This window comes from Copadichromis virginalis, linkage group LG3 (genome assembly GCF_057382275.1).
Source record: "Copadichromis virginalis isolate Kocher_CV1m ecotype Utaka linkage group LG3, C_Virginalis_male_GT1.1, whole genome shotgun sequence".
NCBI classification, from domain to species: Eukaryota; Metazoa; Chordata; class Actinopteri; order Cichliformes; family Cichlidae; genus Copadichromis; species Copadichromis virginalis.
The window spans coordinates 8,921,875-8,944,164 of NC_140620.1; the positions used below are offsets into that span (position 1 = coordinate 8,921,875).

Below are 22,290 nucleotides of genomic sequence, written 5' to 3' on the forward strand. Positions count from 1 at the left end.
TATCCCCACAAGCTGTTGTGTATATAAGATTTTTAATTTTAATTTTATTCTTTCTTTCTTTTCTTTCCTGTTTACAATCTGTGCATATGGTTTAGAACAAGGTTTCATGTCTTCACATGTCAACATTTGAACTTTACTTCTTCCTGAGCCAGTCTGAGCAGTCAAACTGCATAATTTTAAACCAGCACATGAAGGTGTGGCCCTCTCACACTCTTCAGGTAGAGTCCCTCCTCGTTCCAGGAAGCAGCTCACCTGTGTGTCTGTGATTAGTGTCCTGGTGTGGAGTGGAGCTTGTTGTTGTGTCTCTGTTTAAAGAAACTGTAAGTTTGCTTTGTTTCCTCCTTTAACAGTTTGTCTTTCGCACACAAACTTTACTGTTTGTTTCTGCTATGTGATGTTTGGACCAGATGTTCATCTCTTATTTCAGGAAATACTATGATCACTCTCGTGTTTGAAGAAAAATCCACATGATTATAGATTATTGATTGTGCAACTCTGCACTGAAATATTTGTTACTCTGATGAACAGTTTTAACTGATCTCCTGAGCCCCAATGCACCCAGTAACGGGGGCAAATGGGGTGAACTGCCGTTTAACTCTCCACAACGTCAAGTCTTTTATGCAAATTTCGACATGTGTGGTATCCACAGAAACCTCAGAATCTTAGCATAAAGCTCATAAAAACAATTTCTACAAGCAAAAACAAGCAACAATTAAAAGAGGAGTCATGCAATTGCGCAAAAGTTCTCTAAATACAAACGGAGCGACAAACTAACCCGCCCTCATGTAAACAGGTAAACAATGCCCGGTTAGCAAGCAGAGCTGTAATTTTCAACAGACTCAGATCATTATTCACTGAATGTTTAGAACCACTACCATCAAGAATGACCATTTTAAGACCAGTGACAGACATGTGACTGGATTGCAAAAAGCAGAAACAAATCTACCTTCTAGTACCAGGTAAGATGGACATTTCCTTGGGGTTCCGTTGGTGCTGAATTCTGCTTCCTGATAAAAAGAAGCCTTTTTCTGACATTGCGTAGACACTCCTCCAGAAATTAATTTGCTGGCCTATGAGTTCTGCAAGGGCTGAACCACACATCCCGTAATTTTTAAACAAATGAAAGAGGTCAGTAAAGTAAGATTTTCAGGGTTTTTATCGGTTTTCAGCGTTATTTTGTTATCGTTTTGATCGTTAACTCGGTTTTCCTGGGTCTTTTCACGTGGGTTATGTGTAGAGGCTAAGCCTACGCTTGAAGCCACTGAGGTGGTCGTTAACGGGGGTGACGCGATGTCACTGGTATGCATGAATTAAGTTAACAGTCCAATAAATCTAGCAGTATGTATCTTGTCCTTTTTTGGTCTTTATTCTGTATCGACTTAGCATAACAGCGCAACGGTCACAAACTGTTTGCCTTCTTAATGACACACCTGACGCCGATTACGTGCGTCTACCTTAAATACCTTTACATTACATAATCAAAACAGAAAAAGGTGACCTCTAGTGACCACATAAGGTATTAACCCAAGAATGGCTCCTACATTATGAATAAATCTTCTTTTTTTTTGGTACCGGTACTAGTTTTATTTTGTTGTATTTATCCGCGACACATTAAAGGCCGGTCCGTCAAAATATTGTCGGGCATAAACCGGTCCGTGGCGCAAAAAAGGTTGGAGACCGCTGACTTAGATGACTGACATAATGTGTATAAATCTTTTAAAATTATGGAAATTGAGGACATACAAACCGTATATTTATTTTTATAATCACAATGACATTCAGTATACTGATTGAAAAACTGACCAGCATTCAGGTTTAATTGAAGTGTAGATATTTACATATCCTGTACCACGGCAGTCCTTTAAACATAGACACTGATCTACTATTGATGATGCCAAAACTTTATTCTTGACTCTTATTGGCTTTATTCCTAAAGTTGGGCTGCAAGCAAAAACAGTTGAATCCAATAAAATTGGACAAACAAAAACTTTACTTTTCTATAGATTTCTTGTAAAATAAACAAATACAAAGACCAGAAGCTTTGAAAAAAAAAATAAACCAAACATTTTTGACTGGCCCCGTTTGTTTACATCACCCCAGTGCACACACTTTAGGAGCTGCCAATGGAGTTATTTTACTTGGGCCAGCACAGCGCAATGTCCCTGACGTTCTGACCAAGAAGCCCAAATGTCTCACACACACACACACACACACGTAGGCACACACACGCAGGCACACGCACGCACGCACACACACACCACCACCACCACCACCACCACCACCACCACCACTAACAACAACAAAAAAAACCCTTATAACCAGTGTTGGGTAAGTTACTTTAAAATAGTAACTTAGTTACATTACTAGTTACTTCTCTCAAAAGTAACTCAGTTACTTCAAGTTACTCGTTACTTTCCAAAGTAACTAGTTACTTTGAAAGTAACTTTGGTTTTACTCAGAATTCTCTTGTTAATGTGTTGCTTCCATAACTTTGCCAGTCTTCTAGCTTGCTTACTTGCCACAAGTGCACTGTGCCACCTACCAATAGAAAGGAAAAGATAATGTGCATATTTCCACGAGAGAAATCCCACACCTGGACCGTCATTGACTGCTGCCATGATTCTAGCCTACGTCACAGTGTCATGTGCGCCTTTTACATCCAACACAAAAACTGCAGTCGTGGTGCTTTGATTGTACTCAGAACTCGGAAATTCTGCATTCTGAATAAGAAGATGTAGGTAACACCAGACTGCAGATGAGCTGCATACAGGGCTGGACTGGGACAGAAAATTGGCCCGGACATTTTGACTAGAGACCGGCCCACCGTTATAGGAAAAATCATAAAGCCTTTGAATGAAAATAAACACTGTTGTGACAGTGATGTACACTGTTCTGATGGTATATATGCATCAATCTATCAATCGTTTGTTGTAAGATTCAGATAATTATTTATTAAAAACTAGACATTTTAAAACGGAATAAGAAAGAAAAGTATTTCTTTGTGCCCCCTTTCCCTGTTAATGCCCTACCTGCCCCCCTGGCAAAACTTTGCTAGATCCGCCCCTGCACAGTTACCAGCTGTCAGCTACCTAAAAAGGATCCTGGGGTTATTTGTCTTTCAGAAACAGTTCATAACTTCCCTTCAACTCATTCATGTCACCTAAAAGGTAAACCTGTTTCTCCATCACAGCTCTGATGATTCAGTAAGGACATCTCCTGGTTTCATCTTCATGTTTCCCTCTCACCACATATCCAAACCATATCATGACCAGCAGGTTTACAGCTGTGGCTCCAGCAAACATCAGCTGATACTAGAAATTAATATTAAATAAATTCTAACAACAGCTGATCAAGCTTAAACGTGCTGCTGTTGTTTAGCGCGACATCCGCTGGTTTCCTCTTTCGGCGCAAAGTGAGCGATAAACAAACAAGAGAGCCGATCAGCTGATCACTGATCAGTTTTCATGATTGAAGTAGAAACAGGAGAGGGAGGGGGGAGAATGAGAGAAGAAGAGGCAGCTGTGCAGCAAAGACACAGAATAACTCCAGCGTAATATTTTCGCGTAATATTTTCTCTGAATACCAGACGGGACGTTTGGCAACTCTAATAACTTATGAACAAAATAAAGTTCAACATCAGTAACTTCATAGCACCACCCAGCTGTATAGAAACTCCGTCATGCTAGCTAGCACGCAGTACGGAAAAAGTCAGAATAACGAAAATAAACTCCACCTAAACTTGGTTTATATCTGACCCGGAGAGACTGCAGGTCATAACTTCTTACCTGAAGTTCAGTTCACACTTGGACCGGCGGCCGCCTCGGGTCTCTTTTCCTTCTGCGTCCCTTTTCCTTCATCCACCTGCTGCCTCCACCACTTGCTAATGTTACTGAATCTGTGGAAGCTCCGCGATAGCCACCACACGAAGTAACGAGTAACGAGCCTATCTAAATCCCAGTAACGACTAACGCGTTCCTGATTTTGGCATAATAACTAGTTACCGTGCTCGTTACCACAATAATAACGTAGTTACTGTAACGCGTTACTTAATAACGTGTTAGTCCCAACACTGCTTATAACTGATTCAGTTTATGTACAAGAAATACTCACTTTTCTCTATAGCGCTCTATAGGGGACAGAAAAGCGTCTTACAGAAGACGTTACAGGTCTGTGAGAGCCAGAGATTTTCCTTGTTTGAGGTGACCAAATACTTATTTTCCACCCTGATTTAAGAATAAATTCTTTACAAATCCTACCATGTGGATTCATGGATTTTTTTTCACATTCTGTCTCTCACAGTTGAAGTGTACCTCTGGTGCAAATTACTGACCTCTGTCATCATTTTAGGTGGGGGAACTTGCACAATCGGTGGCTGACTAAATACTTTTTTGCCCCACTGTAAGTGCGCACATTTTAGTTTACACTGTTATGTATGTATGATTTAATCTTTCTTTGTTTTCCGTGTTACTTCAGTGGCAGCTGCTCCCAGTCCCTTGGTCGATTAGCCAAGCGGTAGAAAATGGGTGGAGAAAGCCTATATGGAGACCTGCAAATTGGGTCATACGACAATTCTGGATCATGGGGGGGGGTGGAATTTGTTATGTTAGTTTTAGTTGGTTTTTGTGTGTTCTACACCTTTCTGTGTTTTGTTTTTGTTGGCCGATCAGCTAAGTTTCCCTTTTTTTTGTTTAGGTAGGTTAGTTTGTTTGAGTTGGTAGTATTGTTTCTTGCCAGCTTTTCTAGCAACAAAGAGGTCTGTCACTTTGAACTCTTTTTATGGGCTCAAGTTTTTGAATTCTCTGTATAATTTTACAAAGATAGTTTTGGGGTAAAAAAAAGAAGAAACAAACTTTTTTTGCACTGCCTGACATTCCTTCACTGCTCGGTCCATCACAATACTCAAAAGTTAGCAAGGATAGCATTTCTCATTTTTAATCAGTAATTGTTATTTACTAGCTAGTCTTAAATGACTGTTCAGTACAGAAATGAAGCCCAACAATCATGTTTTACAGTCCTGTGGTCTCAGCCTCAGATGCTTATTAAATCACACAAAGCTCATGTAGAAACAAATGAACAAAATATGTTTTCCTTCATTTCTGTCAAACAAAGCTGTATGAAACATTTCCAGCTGTTAGTGTCATGGTTGCTAGGCAACCTATTTCACAAGCCTACAAGCCTCGCACTTCCGGCCTTAGCGGTCTTTGAGTACGTGGCCCTTGAGGACTGTTGAGGCTGTGTACTTTAAGGCTGCCGAACCTGAATTGGGATACAGCCATAGAGTAGCTAGCACTGCCTCCATCTGTGAAGAGCAGATTAGCTGTATACTGAGCAGGGTCCGAGTGCAGCCAACATTCTCACCCCCGGCCAGGTTAACCCTTTAACGACTTAGCCTTGTGTGTTGACTAAGAACCAAAAGGCTTAATACAAATGATATGTACAAGGCATTAAATTAGTGTTTTTTTATTTTACTTTGATTACATTTAAACTTTGGAGTGGCTGACCCTAAATATTGGGGGTGGCAGTATAAATACTCAACATGCTGTTGCCATCACTTTTTCATTAGTAGGAAGCAAGCTAAGTGCAGGGAAGTGCAGGGATGATTTAATCAGTTTGTTCTTAAGCAGCAGACATTCAGGTTTTCCTTGTCTTTATGTTGTGATGAACACTTTGACTCCTGCTGCCAGACTCTTAAGGTTTTATGTTTATTTTGTACTTTGTCTTCTTAATCAGTGGAATTTTCTTCTTTTACTGTTTGATGCTTTTAATCATTTTTAGTTGGTCAGTGTGTGGTTTATTGTGTTTCTTGCATAGCCTTCCATTGACGTCTTTGGATTTTTTATTAAACATTTTGAAATGTTTTCAGTCTCAATGAAGGCCCGCTTAAAGTCATTTGAGTTAGTTGTGCTGAATTTGGCCACAAACCTCTGCTGGATAATGCCAGCAATATTGCGTTAAATATGTTTATATCTGCCCCTCAATAACTAAAGAATGTGTAAAGTGCAGAAACAAACCCTAATACTTGTGTTTAATCTATTTCAAATTGAGTTTTCAAAGAAGAAAAAAGTTGATTGGAACGAAGTTTGAATTACTTGGTTAATGTTCACAGACAGACACACACATACTCAGACATGAGGAAATGTTCAGTTAAACATTCCTTTGAGTTGAGGCATCACAGAAAGTAATGGAGCAGAACAGGACGTCAGACTGTTATTTAATATGTTCAAAACAACTATGTGTGATTTGGATTAATATGTAAATCAAACAAACCACTGGTCTGTGTTAATGTTTATACAGTCCTGTTAAATAACATAATGATGCTTTTCAATGCTCAGGTGTGCTTCAAACTAAAACTATGCTGCATGCAGTTACATCTTTTTTCTAGTTTGATGATCTATAATCACATCCACATGATTATAGATTATTAAGTGACTGGAATCAAACAATTTGATGAACAAGTGATGTTTTATTAATTTATTTGTAATACAAACTGTTTTGTGTTTTTATTTCTCAGAAGGAAATGGTCATCTCTCTATTTGAAGTGATACAAAGCTGTATGCTGCCATTTCCTGTTGGTTGTTTTAAAATAAAATGACTAATGTTGGTAATGTTGGTTTGGTTTAGCTGCAGGGCAGATGTGACAAATGATGCTGCACAGTCTCAGTGTTCATGTGTCAGCCAGACAGTGTGAGAGAGAAAATTATGTTTTTTTTTATCAGTGTACAACCAAACTGCTTCAAAATTTACATTCACAGTGAAGCTTGACACAAAAAGCCTTTCCACATAAATAGCTTGTTGAAATTTCACTCAAAGAGCAGTGTTTATTCCTATAAGTGTTTTTTTTCCAGCATTTACTAGAATATTTTTAGCAAAAGTGTGTGTATTTCTACTGAAAGGTGATGTGTAGTTTTTCCACCTCTGGTCAGCGGTGTGTGTGTTTATGAAGCGTTGTCTGTCTCACACATGACACAAGGACACTTTGATGAACTCAGAAAGAACTGCCAGCCATGGGATATGTTTGAGAGCTTCACAAATGGTAAGATGTATATGTGACAGGACTGCAGTTGGGGACTTGAAATGTTTCTGTAACAGTGCCAGCTCAGGGCCAAGGCAAGAAGCCCAACTAGAAAGCCCGTCTTAAGTATTTCCAGATGTGAGCAGTTAGGCCACAGCATGTGTAAACATAAATGTCGAGGAGTTTGTCCTTTGTCTTTATTCTGTTGCACAAACTGGACTAAATGTTCCTCATTGTCTCCCTCCTCAGCTAAACCCCCATTATAGCAGGTTGGCAACCTGTCCAGGGTGTACCCTACCTCTAGCCCTATGAATAGGCTCCAGCCCCCCCCTAACCCTTAAAAGGATAAGCAAGAGAATGTATGGATGAATAATTTGTGTTTCCTCCGCAGGTGAAGGTAGAAGGTGTGTGTGAGCTGATGTGATTTCAGTAGCATGGATCAGTGTGAGGACAGAGAGGAGGGAGCCCCTCCCTCTAAAAGCACTCTGTGTGGGGAACATGAGAGCCAGACCAAAGCTCAGAGGTGAGATGACCATCTCTAACTGTCCATGACTCTTCTCCATGTCACAGCTCAGCACTCACATCACTGCTGCATCATTATTCACAGGAACCAGCCTGGACCTGAACCCACCTCTGTGTCCTTACACAGTGACTGGTCTAAAAAGGACCCCATTTGTTTTAATGTCCATCCTGTATCTGCTGCAGAGAGGTGAGCTGTTAGTAACGTGAACTCTTTTATATAACTGTTTGATGTTGCTGGATATAAACTGCAGTGCAAACACATCATTCCCTCAATCCCATTTAAACTGTATGTTAAACAGCAACAGGACGTAGGTGCTCTTGCAGTTTTCCCCATTGCTTGTCTTGAATCTGGCTGATGGGGTTCAGACCTATGCAGAATCGCAGTGGGGACAGACCGTCTCTTTCGTAAATTCCCATTTGCTGGTGTTTTGCCCCTCAGGTATTTCTGCCAATTACTTTCTGTATGTATTATTGTAAGGTCTACCTTACAATATAAAGTGCCTTGAGGCGACTGTTGTTGCGATTTGGCACTGTACAACTAAAATTGAAATTGAATTGAAATTTCTTTCTCCCCCTCATGTATGGAGCCATGTTTCGTTTCATCTTAGCCGCTGCGACACTTGGTTCAAGCCCAACAAGCTTCACCGAAGCTTCCATGGTGCGCTGAGGCAGGTCATTGGTCAATAGTTGTGATTGGTCCCTTCTGGGTATCCTTGGTGATCGGAACTGTCCAGCCTTCATTTAGCCACTCTGCGTGGCTCTTGTCAATTAGCATCAGGTTTGTTTGTGCAGCTCATGGAGTTTAGTCAGCTTCAGCCAGTAGGTGTGAATCATGTCAGGACCTGGTGCTGTCCAACTCTTCATACTGGATACTTTTTCATGGATTTCCGCCACTTTAATGGTTAAAGGATCTTGTTCAGGAAAGTTGCTGTGTTTTGCTCTTAGATCCACTAGCAGCTGACCTTTTTTGTTATGGGTTGCATCCTTTCTGATATGCTCATCTAGTATCATTCTGTCTCTAGCCTGAGTGGTGGAGCTATTTGCTAGAATTATATGCGCATTCCAATATTCCATAATCTCATCCTTTGTTATTCCAGTAGCCCACTTCCGATCAGTATTTCATGGTTCCTCAAGTTGTGATGCAGATGGATATCAGAGCAGATGTCCATAGCATGTGATCATCCCAAATTTTATGCAACAAAGCATCTTTTTACAAAGCACATACAAGCAGTTTACAACATAAACGCACAAAGCTAACTCAGTTTTTCACCAAAGTACTAGTCCTGATATCTGTCAGCATGTCTGTAGAGGAAACGCTTATTTCTTAAATCCAGCTTCACAGACAGTGTTAGGGCTCCATGGTCTAAATTGGCCTTTATGTATGCAATGTTTCATGCCTAGTTTAATGCTGACATTTAGAAATATGAACAAAATGGAAAACTAAAGACAGGAAGAGAATGGCTGGTGTTACGTCTGGTTCAGTTTGGGTAAGAAGGAAAAACAGCCGAGTCCGTGTAGGTGACAAAAATAGTGATTTTATTACATGCTTCTAAGACAGAAGCATGGGAAGACAAGCGTACAGCCACAGATCTCCAAAGAGTGGACCGTTCCCCATCCTTATATAACCCATGATGACATCACACAGTTAGACCTTACTGGAAATGATAACAGTCTCCCCATAGTCCAAAGTTCTCCTTATACAAACATCAGATGATACTTTAGAGAAAAACAAGTGTGTGACATGTCAGGTTGTGCAGTTCTGTGAGCCTGCGTGTCCAACTAGAGAATGTCCTGACATGACCTCCCTGTGTAAATAAGGGTGAACTCTCTATGTGCATGTTCTGATGTAGGCCTGCAAATGAATTAGAACACGGTCCTGCTGGACCCTCCAGTTATGGACGGTGAATACAATGCTGTGGATACCATTTGAGACTTGATTACAATGATGATAACCTGCATACATTAATCTTTACTCAGATTACCATAGATATAAAACAAAGATTATACTGTCATCAGATTCCACAATGGTAAATGATTAATGATTGATACTTCTAATTATAACTGTGATCATAAGAATACAAAATAAAATATCTCCTGGTCACACTGGATAATTTGGTTTGTTTGGGATTTTTTTTTACATTTATTTATAGATTTTATTAAACTATTTGGATTTTTAAATCAAGAAAATAAACTTAAAGTATTTTTTTTTCTTTTTTTCCTATCAGGATCAATCTGATATCTGATCCCCATGAACCTGGCACCAGCTGTGTGTCCTTCAAGAGTGACCAATCAAAGGATTATATTCAAACATTTAAATCAGGCCTCTGTCCTCCTGCAGAGAGGTAATGTGTGTCTAAATGTTGTTGTGACTCAGTGTTTATGAATAAATCCTCCACCATGATCAATGTCAACTCAGCTCTTTTTCACACACATTTCTATTTTCATATGTGAAGCAGTGTGTGTTGGAGTGTTTCCACGAACACAGCAGTTAGAGTTTAAAGAATGGATGTGGGAGGAGGCGTTTCTTTAGTGAAGAAAAAATGTAGTTGTTGTAGTCCTCTATCATCCAGTTTCATTCTCATTGAGACGGGATTTACAGTTCTCTCGCAAATGGCATCAAAGCAAAACCTCCTCCATCCAAGCCTCACATAAAGAACAATGTCAAAACGGCTGAAATTTAAAAAATGGAGGGTATCTTTACACTGTCACCACATAATTATAACAAATTCTACAAAGATGAAAATTTTATAGTTTGTATTACTTTTGTATTACTCTGGATGTTGGTCCTGAGTTTTATTCCACCACCTAGCCGGGGTCTTTCTATGTGGAGTTTACATGTTCTCCCCATGTTTGGGTGAGTTCTCTCCGGGTACTTGCAGTTAGTGGTGTTAGGTAAGTTGGTCAATCTAAATTGCCCATAGGTCTGAATGTGAATGGTTGTCTGTGAAGGGTGTTAGCCCAGCAACAAATTGGCGACCTGTCGAGGGTGCAGCCTGCCTCTATGGTAGCTGAAAAAGGCTACAGTCCCACATGACCCCTAAGCAGAAGAAAATGGATGGATGGATAATCTGGACATTTGTACAGATGGCTCTCTATTTAAAACCCAGCAGTTCTTTGCTCCAACAATATAGATTCTGATATCTTGTGAGAACTGCCCTAGCATTAGCATAGACACACTTTAGAAATTATTGCTTTTTTGTTACTATTATTATTATTATTTTTTATGTCAAGGACGAGCATCTTGACTAATTGGTTATGTTTATTATTATTATTCATCTTCATGATGCCTCCACAGAGTGGACCAGCAGAGCTCAGAGCTTCCCAGTGGTCAGGCTGCCCAGCAGCATCAAACACAGCTGGACTCCATATTTATGGTCTGTACATATACAACAACTATTTTTGTTGGATGAGGAGGCAGGGGTATTTGACAGACCTCTGCCTCCTCTAAACTGCATGACATAATTATGTCACGCAAATACATGTCAAATGCTGGCTCTGTTTGTAGGGCCCAGTAAACTATTAGCTAAAAATTAGCTTCTTTCTAGCTAATTAGTAAGAATTATAGAAAAAAATATTTCTTGGTGTTTCATGAAATGTCTTCATCAAGTTTTTAAAAGAAGTCAAGGTTTGGATTTCATTAGGACTCTGGATATTACACATAATTGAATTGCTTTCTATGAATTTAGCCTTTACTGTGAACAATTGGTTGTAAAACAAAGGTTGCAAAAATGTTCAAGCCAGTGGTTGCATCAGGGTGTAATTAACATGTGGCAGAGGTGAGATGTCACATAACCTTGACATTAGCTGAATATCATATCTTTCATTTAAGAGCTCATATTTCCTTATTATATCAACCAATTCACTCGCAAACTGCACGTTTACTTTTGGTTCCTAAAGTTTCTAACAATAGAATGAGATGAATAATTCTGAAGATCCTCTCCTGTTAAATCAGAGACCAGTTTGGTTTCAATAGAAAGACACCTGTCTTTTAAGGCTTCCAACTTTCATTTGTCCTTGTAGTTACGGTCAGTGGTGAGCTTAAGCTGAGAAACTTCTGATGATGCTTCTCTTTTCTAAGCTTCTCTCTGCACTCTCATTTATACAAATACTTCATTTCTCTGTTCCACCTCTTGTCACTTGCATTTTGCTCTGTTGTCTCTCAGTATCTATGGCCCACCTCTCCACCCTCATTCATGAAGTATTCCATTGCAGGTCTTGGAAGACAAAATGATCACTTTTGTAAAAGAAGAACTTAAAAAGATACAGAAGGTTCTGAATCCAGATTACGCAGAATGCTCACAGAGTCAAACGGAGAATAACCAGGCATTCAAGGGTGAGGAAGAATGCCATAAGGACAGTAGAGAATCATTAGTAAACATCATACTGAACTTCCTGAGGAGAATGAAGCAGGAGGAGTTGGCTGATGAAGTGCAGAGCAGTAAGAGGATTTCTCAAATGATTTAAGCTGCTAGATAAACTGGGGTTCTAGTATTGATTCAATAAATACACATATATATTCAAAATATGTGCATATAATAATTCCTATTGATATTTTTGTCTATTGACTCATTTAGGAACTTTAATTAGGAATGCTGAGTGGACTAAGCATCAACTTAAATCTACTTTGAAGGAGAAGTTCCAGTGTGTGTTTGAGGGGATTGCTAAAGCAGGAAATCCAACCCTTCTGAATCAGATCTACACAGAGCTCTACATCACAGAGGGAGGGACTGCAGAGGTCAATGATGAACATGAGGTCAGACAGATTGAAACAGCATCTAAGAAGCTAGACAATCTGGAGTCTACAATCAGACATGAAGACATATTTAAAGGCTCACATGAAAAAGATGAACCAATCAGAACAGTGCTGACAAAGGGAGTGGCTGGCATTGGGAAAACAGTCTTAACACAGAAATACTCCCTCGACTGGGCTGAAGACAAAGCCAACCAGGACATCCAGTTCATGTTTCCATTCACTTTCAGAGAGCTGAATGTGCTGAAAGAGGAAAAGTTCAGCTTGGTGGAACTTGTTCATCGCTTCTTTACTGAAACCAAAGAAGCAGGAATCTGCAGCTTTGAAGACTTCCAGGTTGTGTTCATCTTTGATGGTCTGGATGAGTGTCGACTTCCTCTGGACTTCCACAAAACTACAATCCTAACTGACCCTAGAAAGTCCACCTCAGTGGATGCGCTGCTGATAAATCTCATCAGGGGGAAACTGCTTCCCTCTGCTCGCCTCTGGATAACCACACGACCTGCAGCGGCCAATCAGATCCCTCCTGGATGTTTTGACATGGTGACAGAGGTCAGAGGATTCACTGACCCACAGAAGGAGGAGTACTTCAGGAAGAGATTTAGGGATAAAAAGCAAGCCCACAGAATCCTCTCCCACATCAAGACATCACGAAGCCTCCACATCATGTGCCACATCCCAGTCTTCTGCTGGATCACTGCTACAGTTCTGGAGGATGTGCTAAAAACCAGAGAGGGAGGACCACTGCCCAAGACCCTGACTGAGATGTACATCCACTTCCTGGTAGTTCAGGCCAAAGTGAAGAAGGTCAAGTATGACGGAGGAGCTGAGACAGATCCACACTGGAGTCCAGAGAGCAGGAAGATGATTGAATCTCTGGGAAAACTGGCTTTTGATCAGCTGCAGAAAGGAAACCTGATCTTCTATGAATCAGACCTGACAGAGTGTGGCATCGATATCAGAGCAGCCTCAGTGTACTCAGGAGTGTTCACACAGATCTTTAAAGAGGAGAGAGGACTGTACCAGGACAAGGTGTTCTGCTTCATCCATCTGAGTGTTCAGGAGTTTCTGGCTGCTGTTCATGTCCATCTGACCTTCAGCAACTCTGGACTCAATCTGCTGGAAGAACAAAAAAGTTCCCAGAAATTTAAAACAATAGATCCTACATTCTTCTACCAGAGTGCTTTGAACAAAACCTTAGAGAGTCGAAATGGACACCTGGACTTGTTCCTCCGCTTCCTCCTTGGTCTTTCACTGCAGACCAATCAGGTTCTCCTACAAGGTCTGCTGACACAGACAAGAAGTAGCTCATTGACCAATCCCGAAACAGTTCAGTACATCAAGAAGAAGCTCAGTGAGAATCTGTCTGCAGAGAAAAGCATCAATCTGTTCCACTGTCTCAATGAACTGAATGATCTTTCTCTAGTGGAAGAGATCCAACAGTACACAAGTTCAGGAAGTCTGTCCACAGATGAACTGTCTCCTGCTCAGTGGTCAGCTCTTGCCTTCATCTTACTGTCATCAGAAAAAGATCTGGATGTGTTTGACCTGAAGAAATACTCAGCTTCAGAGGAGGCTTTTCTGAGGCTGCTGCCAGTGGTCAAAAACTCAAGTACAGCACTGTAAGTAAATTTGTGCTCATCCCTTCATTTTCAAAATACTTAACGGAGAATCCATCCATTTTCTCCTACTTATCGGGTCACGAGGTGTAGAGTGGGTGGAAGTGCTGGAGCCTATCCAATCACCCTTAACGGTGGGAGTCAGGGTATACCTTGGGCTTTTCACCAATCTAATGCAGGATTAACAAAGAGAAACAGACAAGTATTCATACTCAATTACTGAATTAATCTTAAAGTGAAGTTGATTCTGTTCATATGGGCATAATAGTCTCACTGGGAGGGACGTTTTGTCATTCAAGTGACATCTTCAGTCTCAGATGACAACAATAGGTTTTAGGTAAACCATAGTGGATTTTTTTGTCAGAAATGTTATTGTGTTTCAGACTTGGTGGCTGTAACCTCTCAGAGAGAAGCTGTGAAGCTCTGACCTCTGTTCTCAGCTCACAGTCCTCTAATCTGAGAGAGCTGGATCTGAGTAACAACAACTTGCACGACTCAGGAGTGAAGATGCTCTCTACAGGACTGCAGAGTCTGTGTTGTACACTGGAAACTCTCAGGTAAGCAAACTTTTCCACTTTAATTCCAAAAGTCAGAATTTCTGGATAATTATTATTGCATGTACAGCTAAACTTTAGAAAAATGTAAAATTACATTTTGACATTTTACATGCATGATGAGATTCTTATTTGCTATCTAAAAATGTTTGATGTGCAAATTCTGTTTTAGATTTGTTTGTATAAATTACTTAGGCAATGATCATTCAGAGATTTAGGGCCATTTGTGTTCAAAGCATTTTAGTTTCCTTTTATTGTTATGAACCTTAAAGTCAGGGCTGAGATAGGACTGTAGAAAAATAGGAGAAAGCAACATTTGGCATTTAACTAGATTGCCAAAATAAAAAGTATATTGTATATACATCCACAGAGATGCTGAGACACATTTGTCAGTGATTTTTCCTGAGGTCACCTGGTATTTTGGGCTCTAAAACACAAGTAGAGTCTTGATTAGTGATCCAGCCAAAAGAGTTAACTTGTCAAACAGTAATTCTGCAAATGTACTACTTATAAAGTTAGGGAGACTAAAAAACTTGGATGAGTGACATCGACTGAAAATGCTATGTCCAGATACAAAAATCAACAAGACTGTGTCTACAAATTATGGAACAAATGAAGTTGGGAAGACTTTTTTTTTTTTTTTTTTAATTCTAGTGAAAAACATTTCCAAGAATCTGCAGAAATCTCAGGTGGCACTGTCCTGATGTGGTTGTGGACCCATGCAGTAATTTTCAAGAAGAAATCAAGTCTGTTGTTAATACAGTGCCAACTCAGACCCAAAGATAACAAGCATCCAGTATTAAATTAGTTTAGTCTGTTTACCCTGCGCACAGACAATCTGAAGGAATCATTTGCTGAAAACCTGGACTGGAGTAGAAAGTTTACTAGAAAATGTGAGTGCATCTTAATCGACAATCTCTACTACGGCCAACACTAAAAACCAATCAACAGATCTACACCATATCAACAGTGATCCTTGAAATTTTTGGCTACAAGACAAACATCCACAAGGAGAATTACCCTCCATGAAGGGGTATAGAGGCCAAGATGAACCATAAAGGAAAGTTTGTCAACTATCAGAACTGCAGCAAAGACATCCCTGAAATACAAAGCAATAAGGCCTTACCTGATGATTAGCTAACTGCCTAAAGAAGCATATCAGAGAATATACATACAGAATATATGTGTAGGTGTTCCTAATATTAGGCCAGATTGATCTATGAACTGCACTCATTAGTTAAAGGCATCTGTATTGTTATTGGTATGATTTTTAGAAAAAAACAAGCCCTTTGTTTCCTTGATATCAATTTGATACAGAAATGTACAGTTATGCACGAACTACATATAGTTCCTAGAGTTTTCAAAAGTAGATGTGGATTATTAAAAAAAAAAAAGAGAGAGAGACAACAAATATTATAGTTGTAGTTGTCTCACTATAAATAAAGAAAAAGACAACTGAAGAAAATGAGAAAAAAAATGAAGTACATAAGAGAGCTGTCTATTGATGAATTGTTGTTTGGTGTATTTTCAGTCTGTCAGGCTGTCTGATCACAGAGGAAGGCTGTACTTCTCTGGCTTTAGCTCTGAGTTCCAATCCCTCTCATCTGAAAGAGCTAGATCTGAGCTACAATCAACCTGGAGACTCAGGAATAAAACTGCTGTCGGCAGGATTGATGGATCCATCCTGGAGACTAGACACTCTCAGGTATGAGGAGAATGTCTAATAGAAGAGGAGGAGCTGGGAACATTTCTTTCCATTTTTCCTATGCTCACAAAAGAAACATTAGTCCACTTTGTCAAGAAAATTGAGAGATACTTACAAATTGGGACACCAAGAACTTGCCCAGGAACAATAATTTTAACTGGCTATAGCTCTATGCTGCCCTCACTAAAGTTTGTTGCAGGCAATGTAATTTCAGCTATACAGCTAGCTTAACATTCTTTATTCCCAGCACTTCATCCTCCAAGAAACAGGCTGCTTGTTGTGTTTGGAAGGATTTAATGATGAAAATAAATTCTCTAATATTGCTCCAATGAAAGATACATGACCACAAATTAAACATCTGCTGAAAAAAATACAAGCATCTACCTGCCTCCATGTGATTTAACTCAAAATAGTGTCAAAACTTACTAATACACATTAAATGTATAGGAACTTACGGATGAAGCCGATATTGTGGACTTTAACAGCAGGATTGCAGAGATTGCCATCAGATTACAAATGTTTTTACTGTAGCAGCTAAAGAGCACACTACTTCCTGTAGACCACTTCCTCTACAAAAAAGACATTCTGCTTAGTTACCACTAGGTGGTAGTAACACTTCTTAAATAACTATAATATGTCTGTTCCATGACACTCCCTGCCTGGCATATTAACCCTTTAAGGCCGGTCATAAATTGTCCAAAATGTCTTAGCATACTGAAGCATAAAGTGCTAATTTTGGCGATACCAAGAGCTTGAGCCCAATCCTGAAATACAACCTCACACAAATTCCCTAATGCTTCCATCTTTATTTTAAGCTTCTTCTTTTTTTTCCTGGACTTTTTGAACATTCTATAAAGATACCACATTTACAATGATACTAGGTTTTTCAACTATTCTAACATGCATGCTTCCCTTAGGTACTTTATTTTAAACACCTGTGGCAATGAATGTTATTGGAACACCTGAATTCGATGATTTAGATGGGTGAATTCCATGGGTTTATACTGAATATAAAGTATGGAGTATTATGTTGAGAAACTGATATTATAAGATAACTCTGTAATGTGATCTACGAAAATATGAATCAGTTGATTTTAAAGGAACCTCTCTCACAGAGCTCTGCAAAAGTTTCCCGGAAGGACCAGTAAGTCGCACATTTATCTAAAAAGTGATGCTCATGCGCAATGTAGATTATTCCTTGCTGACTGAAGGAGTAACTTTCTGTAGGTAATCAGTAAAGTGAGACAAAGGATTATGATGTATGTATGATGTAAAAATGTTGTACTGTTCCTTTTGTTAGTGTGTAATAGTATGTGTATGAGAGCCATGTAATAGCCATGTGTGCATGCTAAGACTGTGCTGGTCTGACACCCCCCCCCCCCCCCCTCCTCCTTTCAGGGTGGAGCCTGCTGGAGTCCAATGGCTGACACCAGGTCTGAGGAAGTGTAAGTGTGTTTTTAATGGGATTCATGAAAACAAAGCAGCACACATTCAACCATCTTCATCATTCACATCTCTGATGTCAGGAGTCATCATCAAAGTGTCAATCAATGAACAGATGATGGATCAATAACTGCAGCTGGATTGTGTTTGTTCTCTCCATCAGATTCCTGTCAACTCACAATCGACACAGACACAGTTCACACAAAGCTCCAACTGTCTGACAACAACAGGAAGATGACACATGTGGAGGAGGTTCAATCATATCCTGATCATCCAGACAGATTTGATCGACTTACTCAGCTGCTGTGTAGAAATGGTCTGACTGGTCGCTGTTACTGGGAGGTCGAGTGGAAAGGAACGGTTCTCATATCAGTCACTTACAGAAGAGTCAGAAGGAAAGGAAACAGTAAAGCGTGTATCTTTGGATGGAATGATCAGTCCTGGTGTCTGTACTGCACTAATGATGGTCCTGATTCTGTCAGGCACAACAACAAAGGAATATCCATCAACTCCTCCTCCTCTGTCTCTAACAGAGTAGCAGTGTATGTGGACTGTCCTGCTGGCACTCTGTCCTTCTACAGAGTCTCCTCTGACACTCTGATCCATCTGCACACCCTGAAAACCACATTCACTGAAACTCTTTATCCTGGATTTAACCTCTGGTTTCCTGGTGCCTCAGTGAGTCTGTGCTGAATTGAATGTAAAGAGTGTCCTCCTGTTAGATAAACACTCTGACTGTACATGTCTCTCTTTCACTCAGAAACACGTTTTCAGATTCATGGATTCAATCAGTTGATGTTTTAAACTGTTCTTGTAAACTTCTTCCTCTTCAGTCCTTTAAAGATGGAAGCTCCCGTTATTCCAGGCTCCACATGCTGTTTTTTCTGTCTTTTTCCACTCAAAGCTTCACAGTGAGTATCAGTACGTTGTGTTTCTCTGAAGCTCAGTTCACAACCAGCTCCTCTGCATTTTCAACAAGTCTGAGCTCATTAAAATGAATCCAAAGGTTTGATTTCTCTTTCTTAATGGGATTTTTCCAAACTCTTGTTGGGATGGAATTATTTGAAGTGCCGCAATTCCATGATTTGAATTAACTAAAATGCCATATAACTGTATAGTGTAGTATTAAGTAGACACGGCCCTGGGAAATAAAGGCATTAGACTACGTGTCCTTGGGGGTTAGAATGCTGTAGACTCTTGCCCACGCTTGCCTGGGAAAAGCAGATAACAGGGGACCATCTTCTAGTGGAAAGTTACTGAAACACTGTTGTTTAGGCTAGAATGAGAGAGCTGGTAATATAACCGTTAGGGGCACACCACCCTTTTGAGATCCGCGGCAATGTGTCATGGAGGATGCATCTTCCTTCTAGAAGTAATTGTGTAAGAGAATAAAATGTGAAATGGTCTACTGAGTAGTGTTTTGTCTTCCATTGGATGCCTATGAGGAATCAAAAAGTGTTGAAGTGTTGATATTTAACACTCTCCACGTGCTCTTACTGTTTCACTCATCATTGGAAGCTCATTATTTGAAAATGTTTCAGCCAGCTGAAAATATTGGATTGTACTGAGGGATCATAATGCATGTGGCTTATCTAATAAATATTAAAGGCTACATTACCATTTAAAACTGAACACTTGGGAGTGTTTCCTGAAAACCCTCTCTTGTCTGATCATTTCCTGATAACATTTCAATTTACAATAATTGACACAGCAGCGGGGAGTAGACTCCATCACGGTAGATGTTGGGTCTGCGCTTGCAGGTGTTAAATTATAATATTATTTTATGCCATGTTAGACCCCTAATTAAAGATTGTGAATTATTATGTAGTCTTAGTTTGCATTATTCTCCTGAATTAGAAGAAGCTGATAACTATTGCATTAGTTAAACTGATTTGCATTACATTAGACTGCTGATTTATTGTGGATGAATGATATTGTTTTATGATGTTATAAGAAATACTGTTTGCAGAAAGTCATCGCCTTATTTGTCTGATTAGAAGAGAACGGAACATGCTGGAGTTTTCTGCCCCATCTCAGCAGGAGCAGATAAACGGGGAGCCAAGTTCGTAGCTTAGGCGCCGTGTGAGAGAAAAGCATGTGAATGTTTAGGCTTTTATGATAAGGTGGAGGCACCAGAGGCTATAAGAGTTTGATCAATGCTCCACCATTTTGAGATCTGAGGCTGTCTGCATACAGAGTCCATCTCCCACGCGTGTGACTATTAAAATCATCGTTTGACTTAACCCGGCCAGACCAGTGTTGTTATTGTGGTTTTTCCTCTTGTCTCCATCCCCAATTTTGAACTCGTAACACAGGCCACGCTGGTTCAGAGATTTTTCACCTGTCAACAAAGCAAGACAAACAGCTAAACCGGTTTTTAACTTGTGGCGCAAGGGAAGCCAATCGGAACCAGGCTCTTGGAGCTAAACGCTCCACCTGTTTTCAGCCAACTCCGACCCCGGCCTCCGTTCACAGTCCTTCTTTTGAATGCAGTTACAGTTTACACAAGCACCACCCACTGTAAAACCCATATGGTCATAAAAGGTTAAAGCACTGTGTGTGTGGGTGTGTGTCTCTGTATATGTGACTTCTTGCCACACAATACATGCTTACAACTGTTTAACCACATTTCTTAGTTATCCAAAGGTAATCTCCCCACACCCGTATGTGGCTTAACCTCTTTAATGGCTCACCATACACAAGCATCGGTGAGCCCCTAAATGCCCGGGAGTAGGGATGGGTACCGGTGTCCGGTGCCATGATGGCACCGGTTCTGACATAAACGGTAGTAACCAGACCGAAAAGCAGCGCACATTTCGGTGCTTTATTTCGGTGCTTTTTTTTTTCCTGAGCTGTGATATACTTTAGATTCTAGCCAATCATTTCACGTTTCCGAGGATAGTAGGCGGGTCCAGGTTCCAACTTCTGCAATCTGGTAGAAGGTTCCGCATCTTCCGGGCAAGGACAGAGAGACTCAAGAGGAGCTTCTATCCCCAAGCCATCCGGGCCCTAAACGCACACACCCGCCCTCTCACATCATCTATAATTGACTGAGACAGGACTCTCTTCCAGACACTCTAAACCAAGGCACAATGTACATTTCAAATTCCTTTAATTTTAAATATGTTTATATTGTCTATCCTGTAAAATAGTCAGATGTCTATTCATATTAATGTACAGAATTCACCTGCTTGCTGCTACTACTGCACATTCACCCAGTGTATATACTATATATATATATATATATATATATATATAATGTTCTTCCTCTACACCCCCCCCCCCCCCCAAAAAATTTTTGCACATGTCGAGGAGCGTGTCAGGCTACATTTCACTGTGTGTTATACTTGTATAACTATGCATGTGACAAATAAAGAACCTTGAACCTGAACCTTGAACCAGGTACGTAGAGCTACAGATTAAAAATGCCCGAGGCGAAGTGGTCAAAAGTCTGGCTGTACTTCACAGCAAAAGATGCAAACTCAGCAGCCTGCAACAAGTGCTTTAAGCTGATACTGTGATACTGTCAAAGGAGGTAACACCTCAAATCCGATGAAACACCTGGCGACGCATAGCGTCTTTTTTGGGGGGTTTTTAAAGCCGAGAAATGCGCCGTATTTGATAGCTTGCTGTGAGACCTCACACCGAGCACATCTACTGCGGGTGGGTTGCCTGTTATCGGGCCTGGAGCATCCCCCAAAAACCCAAAGAGGAGAGTCCTGGCCCCTAGCCCTGCCAGTGTAGCAGAAATGATGAGGATGATGATGGCAGTAGCAGCCGTTCTTCTCTGCGTGAGTAGCTTAATGTTGTTCGTGTGTAATTTACGTTGAGTAGGCTAACCACGTTATTACATTAATGCATGTAAGGTGAACTAGCAAACACCATCATAGCTACATGCGGCTGTCTTCTTGTTTGATGGCAGATACTCCCTTCACCCTGGCCAAAAAGGCTAAAATGACCAAAGAAAAAGTGGAAAACAGCTGAACATGAGAGGTTTTTGGACAAAGTTTGTGTTTTTTTCCAATGTTTAAGCACTGCTTCCAGCCAAGAGTGATCCCATATATGCCCCATAGCTGCAGAAAAGGCTAACATTGTTATCTTTTTACAAAAAAACAGCTGAACATGGGAGGTTTGTGGACCAATTTTGTGTTCTCCATTCTTTAAGCACCGGTTTGAGCACCATTTAAGCACCAGCACCGTTTCAAAAGTACCGGTTTGGCACCGGTATCAGATAAAACCCAAACGATACCCATCCCTACCCGGGAGTGAAGATCCTTTGCCAGATAAGGAAACCAGAAACTAATTCAATTCAATTCAATTCAATTTTATTTATATAGCGCCAAATCACAACAAAAGTCGCCTCAAGGCGCTTCATAGATACAGAGAAAAACCCAACAATCATATGACCCCCTATGAGCAAGCACTTTGGCGACAGTGGGAAGGAAAAACTCCCTTTTAACAGGAAGAAACCTTCGGCAGAACCAGGCTCAGGGAGGGGCGGGGCCATCTGCTGTGACCGGTTGGGGTGAGAAAAGGAAGACAGGATAAAGACATGCTGTGGAAGAGAGACAGAGATTAATAACAGATATGATTCAATGCAGAGAGGTCTGTTAACACATAGTGAGTGAGAAAGGTGACTGGAAAGGAAAAACTCAATGCATCATGGGAATCCCCGTCAGCCTACG

General features: G+C 40.4%; 1 protein-coding gene across 1 annotated transcript; it reads left to right on the plus strand.

The window, feature by feature from the left end:
* The first annotated feature begins 260 nt into the window (after positions 1-260).
* On the plus strand, positions 261-19,240 carry LOC146712602 (protein NLRC3-like). The gene is made up of 11 exons (XM_085452087.1): positions 261-320; positions 7,404-7,535; positions 7,620-7,721; positions 9,760-9,876; positions 10,830-10,908; positions 11,747-11,972; positions 12,109-13,906; positions 14,287-14,460; positions 15,989-16,162; positions 17,561-17,607; positions 17,769-19,240. The coding sequence occupies exons 2-11, from the start codon at positions 7,447-7,449 to the stop codon at positions 18,296-18,298; spliced, it is 3,336 nt and encodes a 1,111-aa protein (XP_085308213.1). The 5' UTR covers positions 261-320; positions 7,404-7,446; the 3' UTR covers positions 18,299-19,240.
* The last annotated feature ends 3,050 nt before the right edge of the window (positions 19,241-22,290 follow it).

Excerpts from the sequence above, each read along its gene's own strand:
- LOC146712602 (XM_085452087.1), top strand. The coding sequence starts at position 7,447 with ATGGATCAGTGTGAGGACAGAGAGGAGGGAGCCCCTCCCTCTAAAAGC. Across the intron at positions 9,877-10,829 it reads CTCTGTCCTCCTGCAGAGAG|AGTGGACCAGCAGAGCTCAG; the intron begins GTAATGTGTGTC and ends ATGCCTCCACAG. Across the intron at positions 16,163-17,560 it reads TGGAGACTAGACACTCTCAG|GGTGGAGCCTGCTGGAGTCC; the intron begins GTATGAGGAGAA and ends TCCTCCTTTCAG.